Below are 12,753 nucleotides of genomic sequence, written 5' to 3'. Positions count from 1 at the left end.
GAAATATATATATACGATAACAAAACAAACAAACATAACACAAAACAAACCACATAACTGTAATAAATGGCGAAGCAAGTCATCGCGATAGGAAAATACTACGGAGTAGTAGCGTAACATTATTTAGGTTAATTTAAACAAATTACCACCACCACCCCCATTACACCGCAGCAGACTAAAACACAAGAGTCTAGAGAGAGGCGTACGAAGCGTAGCGATCGTGCAGGAAATAGAAAAATATAATTTTAATGCTAGTTTAGTTGACCGTACGTCCGCGAATCCTTGATCCTTCCCTGCTCTATCCCTAACAGCGTCCTTGTTCCATTCATTGTACAAATGTAGTTCGCAATCATGCGCTACGAGCTGGTCGCACACTAAGCTATTGCTGTCCCGCTACTGGCTGGTATGCAGCCTTGTGCATTATGCTTTTTTTTAACATTACGGCAGTGGGACTATGGATTTTTGTTGCTCCTCGCGGAGGGACACCTTTTAGCACACATTTACTTGAGGGAATGGTTTAGAAGGACGTAACGTTTTTCTGTTCTTTTTTTTTAATCCGTAGGACGATGTTTATTTATTAACTCCAAACATTGCTTTAGTAACACACTAGCGAAAGCAAGGAGCAGCTGGAGAACGTGTATACCGATAATAGTTAATAGAGCATTACAGCGCAAGCAAAACAGAACGGGATGGGTTGGAGTTTCAAAGAAAAAGAAATAAAAACATACATCTACACGGGATGAGGTGCATGAGGGGCATCGTTATCAGAACGATAAATCGTTATCAAAGCTAAGACCGCTGTCCTTCCGTAGATGTTCGTTCTTGTGCGATGCTGGTGAAGCTTTTCATGGAATTTATTTATGTGTCTGTTGAATTTTATTTTCTATTTTCTAAGTTATTATGTATTTTTTTTTATCGACCTACTATTAAGAGCACATTTTTATTGCTTTCGAGCGCATTCAAAGTTAAAATATGGCTAGGAAAGGAGATCTAACGGATGCGCAGCTAAAGAGACTTCTTTCCAACCGATGGGTAGCTACTATTTTTACCGTGCGAACTTTAGTGTGCAAATTGTTTGCGAAAACGAATCAATGGTGAATGTACACCGCCGGCAGGTTAAGCAACTAGTGCGAAATCAAGTAACCGGAAGAATGCGACGACCGAGAGCAACCGAATTAACAAACCAATCAAATAAACCATACATTTCATCAGCGAAACAGCGATAGGAGATGCCTGCTGCTGGCAAAATCACACAGAAACAGTTTATCATAATCATTAGTTGGCTATTTGTCACAGTGTACCAATTTATTCGATATAAAATATAGTTTAAAAAATACACAACCCACGCTTCTGGTGTGTTTCATGTTTCATGCATTGAGAAAACTGTGATGTTTTATAATAAAAAAAATGCTTCGTTATCTCCAACTTGCAACCTTTGATAAAGTCTCTGTTTCTTTGCTATTTCAGCTATGTTATAGGCTTATAATTGAGTAATTACTAGTACTTAATACAAATTTAATTATATTTTACCAGATCATAGAACTTGATCGCACGTGTCAGAAATATACAACGATACTGCGTATAGTACGTTTAGCAGAGTTGCGTCAAACATCCCTACTTTATTGAATTCGCCAAGGATACAAGGAAGTTCTAGTAATGTAACAAAGTATAGCCAATTCAAATTATTGAACAGCTTTTTATTTGCAATTAGAGGGAACTAGACATCTCTTAAAATGAAAATTAATCTATTTAGTTCAAAAATCAGTTGCGTATTGATACCTACGCAAGTACTGGACCTGAGGTCTTAAACAAAACGCCTTGCAAAACATTACAAAGCAATACCGTTCGTTTGAGCAAGCAGCTCGGTTATAGCTGTCATCTACCATATGACGTGCAGTGCGTTAAGGGAGTACAGGGTAAAACATATCCTTTGGGTTAAACTGTAGATTTCAGTGCGAAAAACACAACTTTTAGCATAAAAACTGATGTAAACGCTTTTAAACTACATTATGAATTAACGTTTGTGCTTTAATCTCGTTCAATTCATTCAATTGACACCATTAGAGCTAAGAGAAAAATAAGTGCATATCCCCCAGACGGCGTGGTCGTGCTCTCCATTCCCTTATGCCAACTGTCATCCTTCCGGACGGGAGCAGTGCGTTCCTCCATTTTATTTGCCAACGAAAAAATTGCAAAAGAAGCAAGAATTGTGCAAGGATTCTTATCGTATCGCGTTCAAAGGGAATCCGGTGCGATAGTCTATCCCGTCGGTTCAAATTGTGCAGGTACGGAGCCTTTTCGTTGACCCCGTGCAGTACGGGAACGACGTGACGACTTTATTTATGCCGCGCGGCGTTCCATTGTGACTCACAAGTGCTCCGTCGCCAGGAAAACCACGGTAATTTTCTGCCGTGCTCAAAACCGTTCTCACATTGGGTATGGTGCAGTGGTGAAGTGGTGCAAATCTTGGGCGGAACAATGCGAAAAAGCGATCAGCCAAACGTCGTTTTTCTCCATCGGAACGTGCGTGTGCCGCGATCCAATGGATCCGCCTGCTTGGGTGCAAACACATTTTCCACAGTGCAAAACACACTCGGCCATTGTGGTACAGTGGGAAGTGGGTTTTGGGGTGGTGAGCTGGTGATGGGACGACAGTTAAGAAAGGGAGCTGGTTTTCATTCCTAAACTGCCGCGTACTGGTTTGGGTGCGCTTTGTGTGCTCCTGGAGTACCTCCGGTGAGGTGTGCTCAGTGAAAAGGGGGATCGATTTTTTTTGTTTTAACACAGGACCCAAGGTCAACAGGGTTCGGTAGTTGTGTCTATCCGAGTGCTAAAGAAATTGACGACAGTGCACTTCTTGGTACGCTGCAAAGGGGCTTTTTTAGGCTCGCCAGATAAGAAAAGAAAAAAAAACATCCACTGTACAGCCGATAATACGCGAGGTCTGTTTTTTTTGGCTGCCGTGCGTAACACCTACACTTTCTCGCACCAGCATATCAAGGCATAGTGGCCACTTGTGAACTCTCGAAGCAACGGCAGGGGAATGTAATATATACGATATCCTAAAATTATACCGACCACGCGGGTATCCGTTGAATCACCACCGTACATAATCGAATAGAGATGGGTGTTTTTCGTTTCGTCGTCGCCGTCGTGGTTGATGTTTTTTTTTATATAAACCCCTCCTCGTCTATTTTCTATTTTCTAGTACGACACGAATACACAGCGCCATCGCTCACTCCTCTTATCACGTCTTAAACGCTTGAGCAAGTGCGTGCAGCTCTGTGTGTTTGCGTAGTGTACGTGTGCCGCGTGCGTATGCGAATGTGTAAACGTCGGTCGGGGTGTGCGCTAGCTGCTTGGCCACCGATGGCGGGATTCACCGAGTGTAACGAAAATAAAGTGCAATAAAAGTACACGCTCCCAAGAGCTGCACAGGACGACGAGACCGCCAGGAAGGTGTGTTCTTGTGTGTGTGTGCTTTTCGTGCATCGGTGCAGTTTGTTGATTAGTTGCGGTTTGCTGCGAACCATTATCACACGTGGCTGCGAAACCCCATTAGAAGGCAGATCCTAAAGGAAAGGCAGCAGCAGCAGAAGCAGCAGCAGTACAATATCCAAGAGCAAGATCATAACACACGAAGGCGCCTCCAGAACGCTTTTATCACAACCGGGCGGTGAACGAGCGAAGAGCCAGACAGAGAACAGTGCCACACGGATCATCGATCGTCCTGCGAATGCTCTCCATATCATTTCCGATTGGAACTATACCGTAAGCAACAAGTGTTCAGCATATCGGCGAACGGTTGAACCATCAGCACACCAGCTTGCCCTGGGAAACCGGCCCTCCTTGGAACTCCTTGGACAACCGTCCGGCTTATGATTTACTTTTGCGCGTGCAGCGGGCGCCCCTTGTGTGGGTAATATCTGTGATCTTTATTAAGGTTAGTATTGCGCGCATCCCCGGGGCCGATTTTTCTGGTTCCTGTTGCATATCCGAGCTAGCCGCGCGATCCAGACGGCCCGTTCTGGTTGAGGGATTCGCTTAACAACCAGCTAGCAACCGTGAAATGCCTACTGCGGTATGCCCTGTAGCCGAGCTCCCTCTTCAGGCGTGTTGTTTTCCTCTTTGCGGTTGGATATCTCATTTTGAGCATCACGCATTTATCGAAGTAGCCGGCTTTCTGGCATCCATTGCTTCCCGTACGGATTCTCATCCAGGCGATCTGGTTAGCCTTATTGCAAAAGCTTTTCCTTCACGCATCGTGCCGGCACAAATTTCATATTCTTGAAAACAGACCACCAAGTACACTGTCAATGGCGCGATGATGGAGCACTTTCTTGCTTTTTTTCCTTTTTTTTATTCTTCTCCAATCTGCTGGTTGACGTGGTGGTGGCCGTTGCGATGTTGGGACTGTCTCTTCGTTAGATTGCTGGGAAGCGTCAATGAAAAGGAAGGGCAGGATGGTGGCGCAAGACCATCGTCACAAGTGGTTTGTTGAATGATTGATAAAAATATGAATCGGGGTGCCCTTCAAAACGTATGTCGTATTTTAAACGGCCTGCACAGACACCGAACCATGCGTCCTGCTTCCTTGACGTCAGGGAGTGTGAAGAAAAAGAAGGTGTACCAAACCAGAAGACGAAGCAGGCAACAAAACCATATCCTCCTCCCTCACTGTTCATTGAGATGTTTGCTCGAGAGTACACAGCATTTTACGTTATCTTTTGTCGCGAATCCGATTTGACAAGCCCCGGTTGACACAAGCTGCGCTCTAGCGGCTAGCGTAGGGAACAAGATCACCCGGATCGGGAACGAGAAGCAGCGGATTGGTAGCGCGCATACCAGAAATACTAATTGAATAGCAAAACAAAAACGAAACGAGACCGGCTATCATGTGTGGTGGTGGTAGTATTTGTCCTCCCGGGAATAGATTTTCTAGCCCCAAAACCGCGCCCGGTCGTGGAAGTGCGACGAAAATCGGCACCGGTAAAGGTGCACGAGGGTTCACTCCGTGGACTAGGGGTTAAAAATAAAAGATATCCACCGATTCTAGCACCCGATACCTGTTACAATCGATCGACGGGCCTGACGGTGAAGGCAACATGTGCCCCCTTTCCTGCATTTGGTGCATTTATATTAGGCACATACCTATTGGATGTTGTTTGCTTTCGATTCTTTTAATAATTTATATAAATGTTGAAGGAATAATAATTAACGTATTTTTGTTTTCTATTTCTCTTTTGCAGTGCTGTGTTATCAAAGTTTGCTCTCGTAGGACGGATCGCTTTTGAGGCGGAAGCGTTAGAAAATTGTATCATCACACTTGAACCAAACCGTGTGCACCTCAAAAATAACGATACCACCAATCCCCAGTAGAGATCAGCTTTAGCAGCATTTAACAATAACGAGCCTTCTTCGTGTAACTATTGGCGGTAGACAGAGGAATCGTAATATATCTTACCCTGCTGGAAAAGAACAAGCAAAAGCAAAAAGGACCCGTCTCTAGTCTAAGTGGCTCTCCGGTGTGGGTCGCTACGGGAAATTTCTATCATTTCGACAGCTTGACGTGTGTGCGTACTGCCTCTGGACAGCGATCATTGCCATCGAGCTAGACGATCGTCATCTTATCTCCTCCGTTTTCAGTAGTATCGTCAAAATACGAATCAAAAGAGGCACCATGTATTGGGACACAGTGAGTACGCCGTCCGATGTCGACGCGTTGCTTAGCAAAGAGGTAAGATAGAGCATTCTATACACGTGAGCGACAAAATTTACTGGTATAATAACTTTTTTCTCTCTTACGTTTCACAGGGTTTAACCCTTGAAGAGGTACTGGATTATGAAAACGTTCTACAAGAATGTAAAACGCAGAATCCTAAACTGTTACAATAGTACGTTGACGGTGTTGCTCTATCGTTATTGCCAGAGGACGATCCATGTTAATGATTTGGAATTTATTTTTACTCCACAATTTCAGCTTAAACCGCACCGAAATATTCGATGCACTCATCGATCTCATAATTCAGGAACCGCCCGCTAATGTGGATGACAATATACGCTTCATGCATTCCAACATGGCATGCGAAATACTTACCAGTGATGTACCGTCCTTCAAAACGCACCTCGTCGAGAATCAGAACTTTCTGAACAAGTTGTACAGTTTCCTCGTCAAGGAACCCCCGCTCAATCCACTGTTGGCCTCGTTCTTCTGTAAAACTTTCGGCATGCTGATAACGAAGCAGAACGAGCAGGATTATTTTTCCTATAAATCTGTGTGCCTACAAGTATTAGAGTTTATCAAATCGAAGAAAGGTTTCCTACCGACGATCCTGAAGCACTTCGGCAACCAGGTCATTAGTGATCTACTGCTCTCCCACATCACCGATATCGAGGATGCCGAGTTAAAATCTGAACTGCTCGAAGTAAGCCGGGAGATGTTTGTGAGCTGTGCCGTTCTAGCTGACATCTAACCTAACTCTTTTTGCTTTTTACTCAATCAGTGGCTCAATGAGCAGAAGCTGGTGTCCGAAATCATAGCCTTACTCAAGCAAAACGGCCAGGTGCAGAAACATTACAACGCATCGCAGTTTCTGATCGAGCTGATCAAGATCAGCCGGTGTAAGCGTCAAAATGAACGGCAGAACAAAGGTAGGTCGGAAAGGACGAATGTTTGAACGTCACGTAACTGTTGTGTGCAAAATACAAGCAGCAATTTCACAACATAGAGGCGAGCATATATGTAAGCTTCCATTTTGTACCATCCACCGTAAAGTTTGCACTCTTGGTCCGTGTTTCATCCTTACCTAAATGTGTGTATTAATGTGTCGGCCAGTGGTATAGCATAACTAGGATAGTTGAAGTAAATGATAGTCGGTAGTGTCCCGCCCTTTATTCTTTTTCGCCATTTCGCTCTCTCTCTCTCATTTACCGCAAAGCTTGGGGCGACCATGAACCAATAAATCAACTATCTTCGTACTTTGTATGACACAACTGCATTCTCTTAAAACACTACCGTTTCTCTCTTTCTTTTCTCTTCTCACTGTCTTCCATTATTCTCCCTCGTTCTAACAATTTGAACCATTGTTTCATACCACCCTACTAACATTCAAATAATGACGATGCATCAAAATTTCAATCACAACAATAACAAAATACAATGCAATACTGATCATGCCTTTGCACCACCACATCGCGATTATGCTCCCCCAGAAGGGACGCTCAAGCTGCAAAGTACTTGTAAGCGGATAGACAATCTGAAATCAAAAATCCTCCCAAACGAACTGAAAAATGTTTTCAACTTCAACCTAAGCAGTACCATTCCGTCGATTCTGGGCAAGATTTCGTCTCGCTTTCAAGGTAATTTACACGTGTACAGATGTTCCTTAACTTTCGGTCCATTTAAAAATATCGTTATGTTCCCTTGTAACTCGATCTGAACGCCACTAAATTAGGCATGTGTGCTTGCTGCTGCCATACGTGCTCTCTTGTAATTGACTTTAGTATTTGTTTAATTTCTGTTTCATTTAAATTAATATGTCACAGTTCGTCCTTTTGCTTCGTCTGTAGTTCGTTCTTTGTTGACTTCTATGAATTGAAATAATTATTGCCTATTTAATTTGTTTTACATTTGTTTTTGCTTGTTGTTGAAACAGCAAGATATAGTGTTCAGTTCGAATAGTGATTTCTTTATATAATTATTTGTTGTGCAGTGGTGTTGCCTTATACATAATGATTGTTTGATTTGTGTTGTACACGAGCGGTGCTGTATTGACCCTGTTATATGTTTTGTGTTTTTTTTTAACTAAAGATGGAAGCACTTATAAAATTGATGCCTATGCTAGATCAAACAAATAACAACCACATTGATCAAAGACAATGAATAAAAAGTCTATCAGAATCCCTAAAGTTGGTTTAAACAATGAGTCACATAAGTTTGTAAAAGCATGCCTTTATTCAAAGGCCAATCCATAATCGAACGCTGTTTTTGCGCATTTGCCCAACATGTCAAAGTTTCTTTAGAAACAATGATCAAAGAATCTGTAAAATAGCTAAATATGAATAGAGAAGGTGTTAAAGTAAATGGATTTAAAATCCATTACAATTTCGATGACTGCAGTGAGAATCGTAAATGAGAAACGAAATGAGCTTAATGCATTCCAGCGATAGAAAGCTGTGTGATTTTATCGCTAGAGTTTTGTTTAGAAAAACATACGAACGCAGTTGCGAAATGTTTTTAATGGAATTAGTTTAGCAGGTGGTGATAATTTGTTCAACAAACAACGGAGTATCCTTTTATTTGTTTTTTTTTTTGTATTTTAGACACGTTTCATACTAATCTATTCTCTATATATTTTTTGTTTGTTTTACAGTTACGTCGGACCCTATCTTAGATATGTTGGAAAGTGAAATCACAACGAAGCAACTGCTGGACATTATTCTTGAAGAAAATGGCGAAGAAAGTGCAATTGTAGCAGGAATTCAGATTATTTTGCGACTGCTGGAAAACGCGATAATGTGCGTGTAGTAATAATACATTATAAAAAATATCTAATATTTTTATAAATACGTTTCGCTTCCACCCATAGACAAGAGCCTGTCTCAGATACAGCGTTACAAATTGTTATCGATGCTGAAAAGGAACACCACGACTTGGTCGTAACGCGCATGGTGCATGTTATCAAACAGCGAATCGCTGAATTTGTTGAAATTTTGGAGAACCCACCCGCGGTAAGAAGTTGATCTTTTTGTGTGCTTTTGGGGAAAATTGATATTGTAAAATATTATATATTTTTTTCTTTTAGAAACCCGACATAATTACTACCTTCGGTACATTGTCACCACCGTTGGGTAACGTGAGACTTCAGATTTGTAATTTATTTACAGTATTAATAGAAACAGAAGACAAAGAGGTTATCACAACGTAAGTGTAACTGCAAATGCGTATATGGACACTCACTGCATTACTGTCTATCTTCATTTAATTTAATTCATCAACATACAGAATTTGCGAGACCAACTATTATAATATCCTGCTCAAGCTGATTAAGCAATACTGTTGGAATAATTTCCTTCATAGTCGTGCAAATGTATGCATCAAGTATGCCGTCGGTTCGTTCGATCAGAATGAAGGAGCTGGTGCTGATGGAGATAGCAATCTTGTTATCTCAAATCTACAGCGACACGTAAGATAAAAGATAACGAGCAGCTCGATGGATGAAACTAATTGTTTTGCCTGTTTTATAGATTATTACCGATTGTAAGGTAGCACCGAAGATGCTGGATCTGTTCCACGATGATTCCACTTATAAACCGTGTAGACGTGTCAATCCGGGGTATATGGGTCATCTGTATGATATGCTAGATGCGTTGATTACCAGTATGAAGCTATCGAAGGAAATCCGTGCCTTAGTACATTCGACATTGACACAGGAAGAGCTGAACACCTGGCTGGTACACTTTGAGTTACCCGGCAATCATCTGTCAGAAGTATTGGCTACCCAAAAGAAATTTTTGGTAAGGTTTAAAATTCTCTATACTTGTTCAAGAGGTCTCATCTTCAGGGTTTGTTTCACCACAATGTTGCAGGCTGACGAAGACCCAACTCATATCATATGCGACGGAATGCACGGACTACATAACCCCAGTGATGGACTGGGATTCCCCCTTCGTCAGCTGGTCGATGATGTCAGTCTAGTAAATAACAAACCAGAATTAGAAGAGTTGTTTGAACAAATCACCAACAACTTGAAGTCCTTTGAGCTCAATGTCAGGAATGAAATGTACGGGAATGAAATGTTAGGTACATCATCCGGTATCTCTACGGGCAGTCTAGTTAAGGATGATGACGATCCGTTCAGCATGTTCGGCTACGATCGTGAAAATGCGGATGAAGATGAAGACGGTATAGATCCATTTTCGCCTTTACAATCCGCCGGTAACTTATCGCACAATGCTTCCAATCTGCATGATATATTGATGCGTGATATTTTGTTGTAAGTATAGACGATAACCAAACTATTTACTGATATCCTGCTATACTGATGTTTCTTTCTTTCTTTCGCTAATCTTCATTATATATCACGTTTTTTGTCAATAATCAACAGTGCCAATAATCAACCTGCACTGGATGACGAGAATCATGAAATAATGAAACTTTTGCAAGAGGAAAAATTTACCGGTTTGGAAGAGTTGCTTTCGGGCGTAGAATTGTTCGATAGTCAAGGATCTGCCAGCAGCCTTCCCACATCTACAGCCGTTCTTTCCGAAGTACCGACCGAAGCTCTTTTAGGCAACACAGATACATCGTTTAATGTGAACGGATCACTGTTCGATTTGGAAAATGCAGACATTTTCAATGCCAACTCCTTACCTCCAACTGATGTTGACCTTGAAGGTGCTTCAAATGTAATAGCACCGACCAGCCTGCAGGAAAAATCTCCTGAACCGGAACCGTCGCCGATGCCAATCGTCGATCACACGAGTGACCAGCATGGTGAACCTACTACTCCAGTTGCCGCTTCAGCTCCAGCAACACCAGCAGTTGATGCTATGGAGGAAGCAATCGTGAGGTAAGAGTGTTGCGTATTCTTTTTAACCCAACCGATGCGATGACTCTTTGTAACCCGATCATTTTTCCTTTTTAGTCAAACACCAGATAATGGTAAAAATGAACATCTCCGCAGTAGTATTGCCGACGATAGCATGCTCAGTGAAACGAACAAATCGGCCAACTCGGCAGAGAATGAATCTTTCACAGAACAGAACGAGCAGAATATTGCAGCAGAAAAGGATCTTGAAGTAAAGTCTTGTGATGTTAATGCTACAGAAGCCACTAGCAATGGCAATGAAAACAGTAGCAGCAGCACCACCACCACCAATGCAAGTGATGATACTGCCAGTAGTGCGGCTAACTCGTCGGGTTCTTCAAACACTACTGAGAGTAGTGGGAGTGCCAATTCGGCCACTACCGATTCGACCACATCCAGCGACAACAGCGCCGAGGCGGGTGGTGGTGATTCGAGTGGGCCAACAGATAATTGAGGCCGTCTGCAAGTCAAATGTTGCCATCGGCCTCAGACCCCGCACCACTCACGCTCAACATCTCCCCACCAATCAAGGATACAAGCAGAATCGACCCAGCCAAAGCAGCGGCAACGACGTCGAAGGCAGAAGCGGCGACATTTTCGGCACACGAATGTCAACACGAGCTCTTCTACCCTTCATTGCTACGCTGCGTGCTCATCGTCTCGGTAAAGCTTCAAGTAAAACCTATCAATCAAGCTAATCAATCCACCTCGACCTAGAATGGTGGTTTCGGTAAGAGCTTATACCATAATCACGCGAGAGACAACAAACAGCTAGCGGTCAGGCTACTAGCAAAAACGCATGCAATGGTTTGAATCGTCGCATTTCGATGAAATTATGGCGTTAAGGGAACGAATTTGTTCATTGTTACATGAACGCAAGCTTTGAAACAAAATGGAAGATAATCAAATAACTTTTTCTGTAATGTAGACAAGATCTTATTTCGTATTGTTACCGCATGGTTGATATTAAAATCAAACAGCAACACCCCCGGTTTATCAACAATATCTCTATCCAGCGTGGTGTTACTATGTGAGAGTTTCTTTTTATGAGTATGATGTAAATGTTAGGCTTTTTCATCTTAATGCCTTATGTGAATGTGATCCAGGACGTCTGAAGATCCTCAATCTGTTACCTCACTTTGTATAGACCGCCCCAAACATGGATTAATGTAAATCTGGTTTGGTGCCTCTGGTTCACCCTTTACATAACCACGCTCATGCCGAAGTGCTTGCCATTACGCTTGCCACAGTGAGATTATTGTCTGCGTCAAGAGGCACAGTATTCTCAGTATTGCAATTTCATCTATTCCCACATATGCTGATCGTTTCCTTCAAAGACATTCGGCATGTGTGTATCAGGTATCACATACATATGTTGCTTTTTGATGCTCTTCTGTTATTTTTCGTACCGATTATCTTGGAATTGCGATCGAGGTTTAGCGACAGTTTAATTTGCTGAAAGATGTAATATTTGAGGATGGGCACCAATTTTGGTACCGTCGTTTAAGTATCGATACTTGCACCGGAATACATTCGCAGTGCCAGAAGAAATGACACGTTTAGCAGAAAATTTATCAAATTGTGCTGTGAAACTGTAGTGAAAATATGCTTCGATCTATTCGTATGACTGGCAGGAACAGGGGGAGATAAGAGAACAATGTCTGGAAGCTGAGTTGTCGCACAGCAGTTGCAACTCCTAAATAGCCTATAGGAACATGCAAAACGCAAACGAATGCGTTGTCGAATATGTTTGCCTTCATGTTTTCTACATTTCCTAGCCCAATGGGGTTTCTGTTTCAACTGAATTCTTTTACTACAATCTATGCATTAGAGTCGCAAACGGTGAAACTCGTCGTGGCGCGCGTGTATTTTTTGACGTTTCTTCTTTGGGCTTGGAGCCTTTTCCATCTGCACGTCAAATAGTCAAGTAACGATGGCTGCAATTAAAGGGGACACAATGTATGCAAACCAAAACTAAAACTATTGATGTCATATCAAAAACAAAAACGGTAGTTACTGAGGTATAACATATTATTTAAGTATAGGGAATGCGTAAACCTTAGCAAAAGCTTGTCCCATATGTATATTTATAGATAACTCAATAGAAATGCGCAATCCTCGCTTATTGAGGCAGGACACGAAAAAAAAAATCCGCAATGAGAAT

The 12,753-nt window shown here is 42.1% G+C and overlaps 1 protein-coding gene across 1 annotated transcript; it reads left to right on the top strand.

Moving 5' to 3' along the window:
- Positions 1–5,020: 5,020 nt before the first annotated feature.
- Positions 5,021–11,043, top strand: LOC128724804 (serine/threonine-protein phosphatase 6 regulatory subunit 3-B). The gene is made up of 13 exons (XM_053818525.1): positions 5,021–5,094; positions 5,250–5,737; positions 5,815–5,894; positions 5,981–6,425; positions 6,504–6,651; positions 8,373–8,517; positions 8,589–8,730; positions 8,805–8,923; positions 9,005–9,185; positions 9,247–9,516; positions 9,589–9,995; positions 10,107–10,571; positions 10,647–11,043. The coding sequence occupies exons 2-13, from the start codon at positions 5,681–5,683 to the stop codon at positions 11,041–11,043; spliced, it is 2,856 nt and encodes a 951-aa protein (XP_053674500.1). The 5' UTR covers positions 5,021–5,094; positions 5,250–5,680.
- Positions 11,044–12,753: the final 1,710 nt, after the last annotated feature.

The sequence above is a fragment of the Anopheles nili genome, chromosome 3 (assembly GCF_943737925.1).
Source record: "Anopheles nili chromosome 3, idAnoNiliSN_F5_01, whole genome shotgun sequence".
In the NCBI taxonomy this organism is placed as follows: Eukaryota; Metazoa; Arthropoda; class Insecta; order Diptera; family Culicidae; genus Anopheles; species Anopheles nili.
The sequence above is the reverse complement of the archived record's forward strand: the minus strand, read 5'-3'. Positions and strand labels throughout refer to the sequence as shown.

Bases quoted from the DNA above. Each gene is read 5' to 3' on its own strand.
- LOC128724804 (XM_053818525.1), top strand. From the start codon at position 5,681: ATGTATTGGGACACAGTGAGTACGCCGTCCGATGTCGACGCGTTGCTT. The intron at 6,426-6,503 runs GTAAGCCGGGAG...TTACTCAATCAG, and splicing joins TAAAATCTGAACTGCTCGAA to TGGCTCAATGAGCAGAAGCT. The intron at 9,517-9,588 runs GTAAGGTTTAAA...ACAATGTTGCAG, and splicing joins CTACCCAAAAGAAATTTTTG to GCTGACGAAGACCCAACTCA.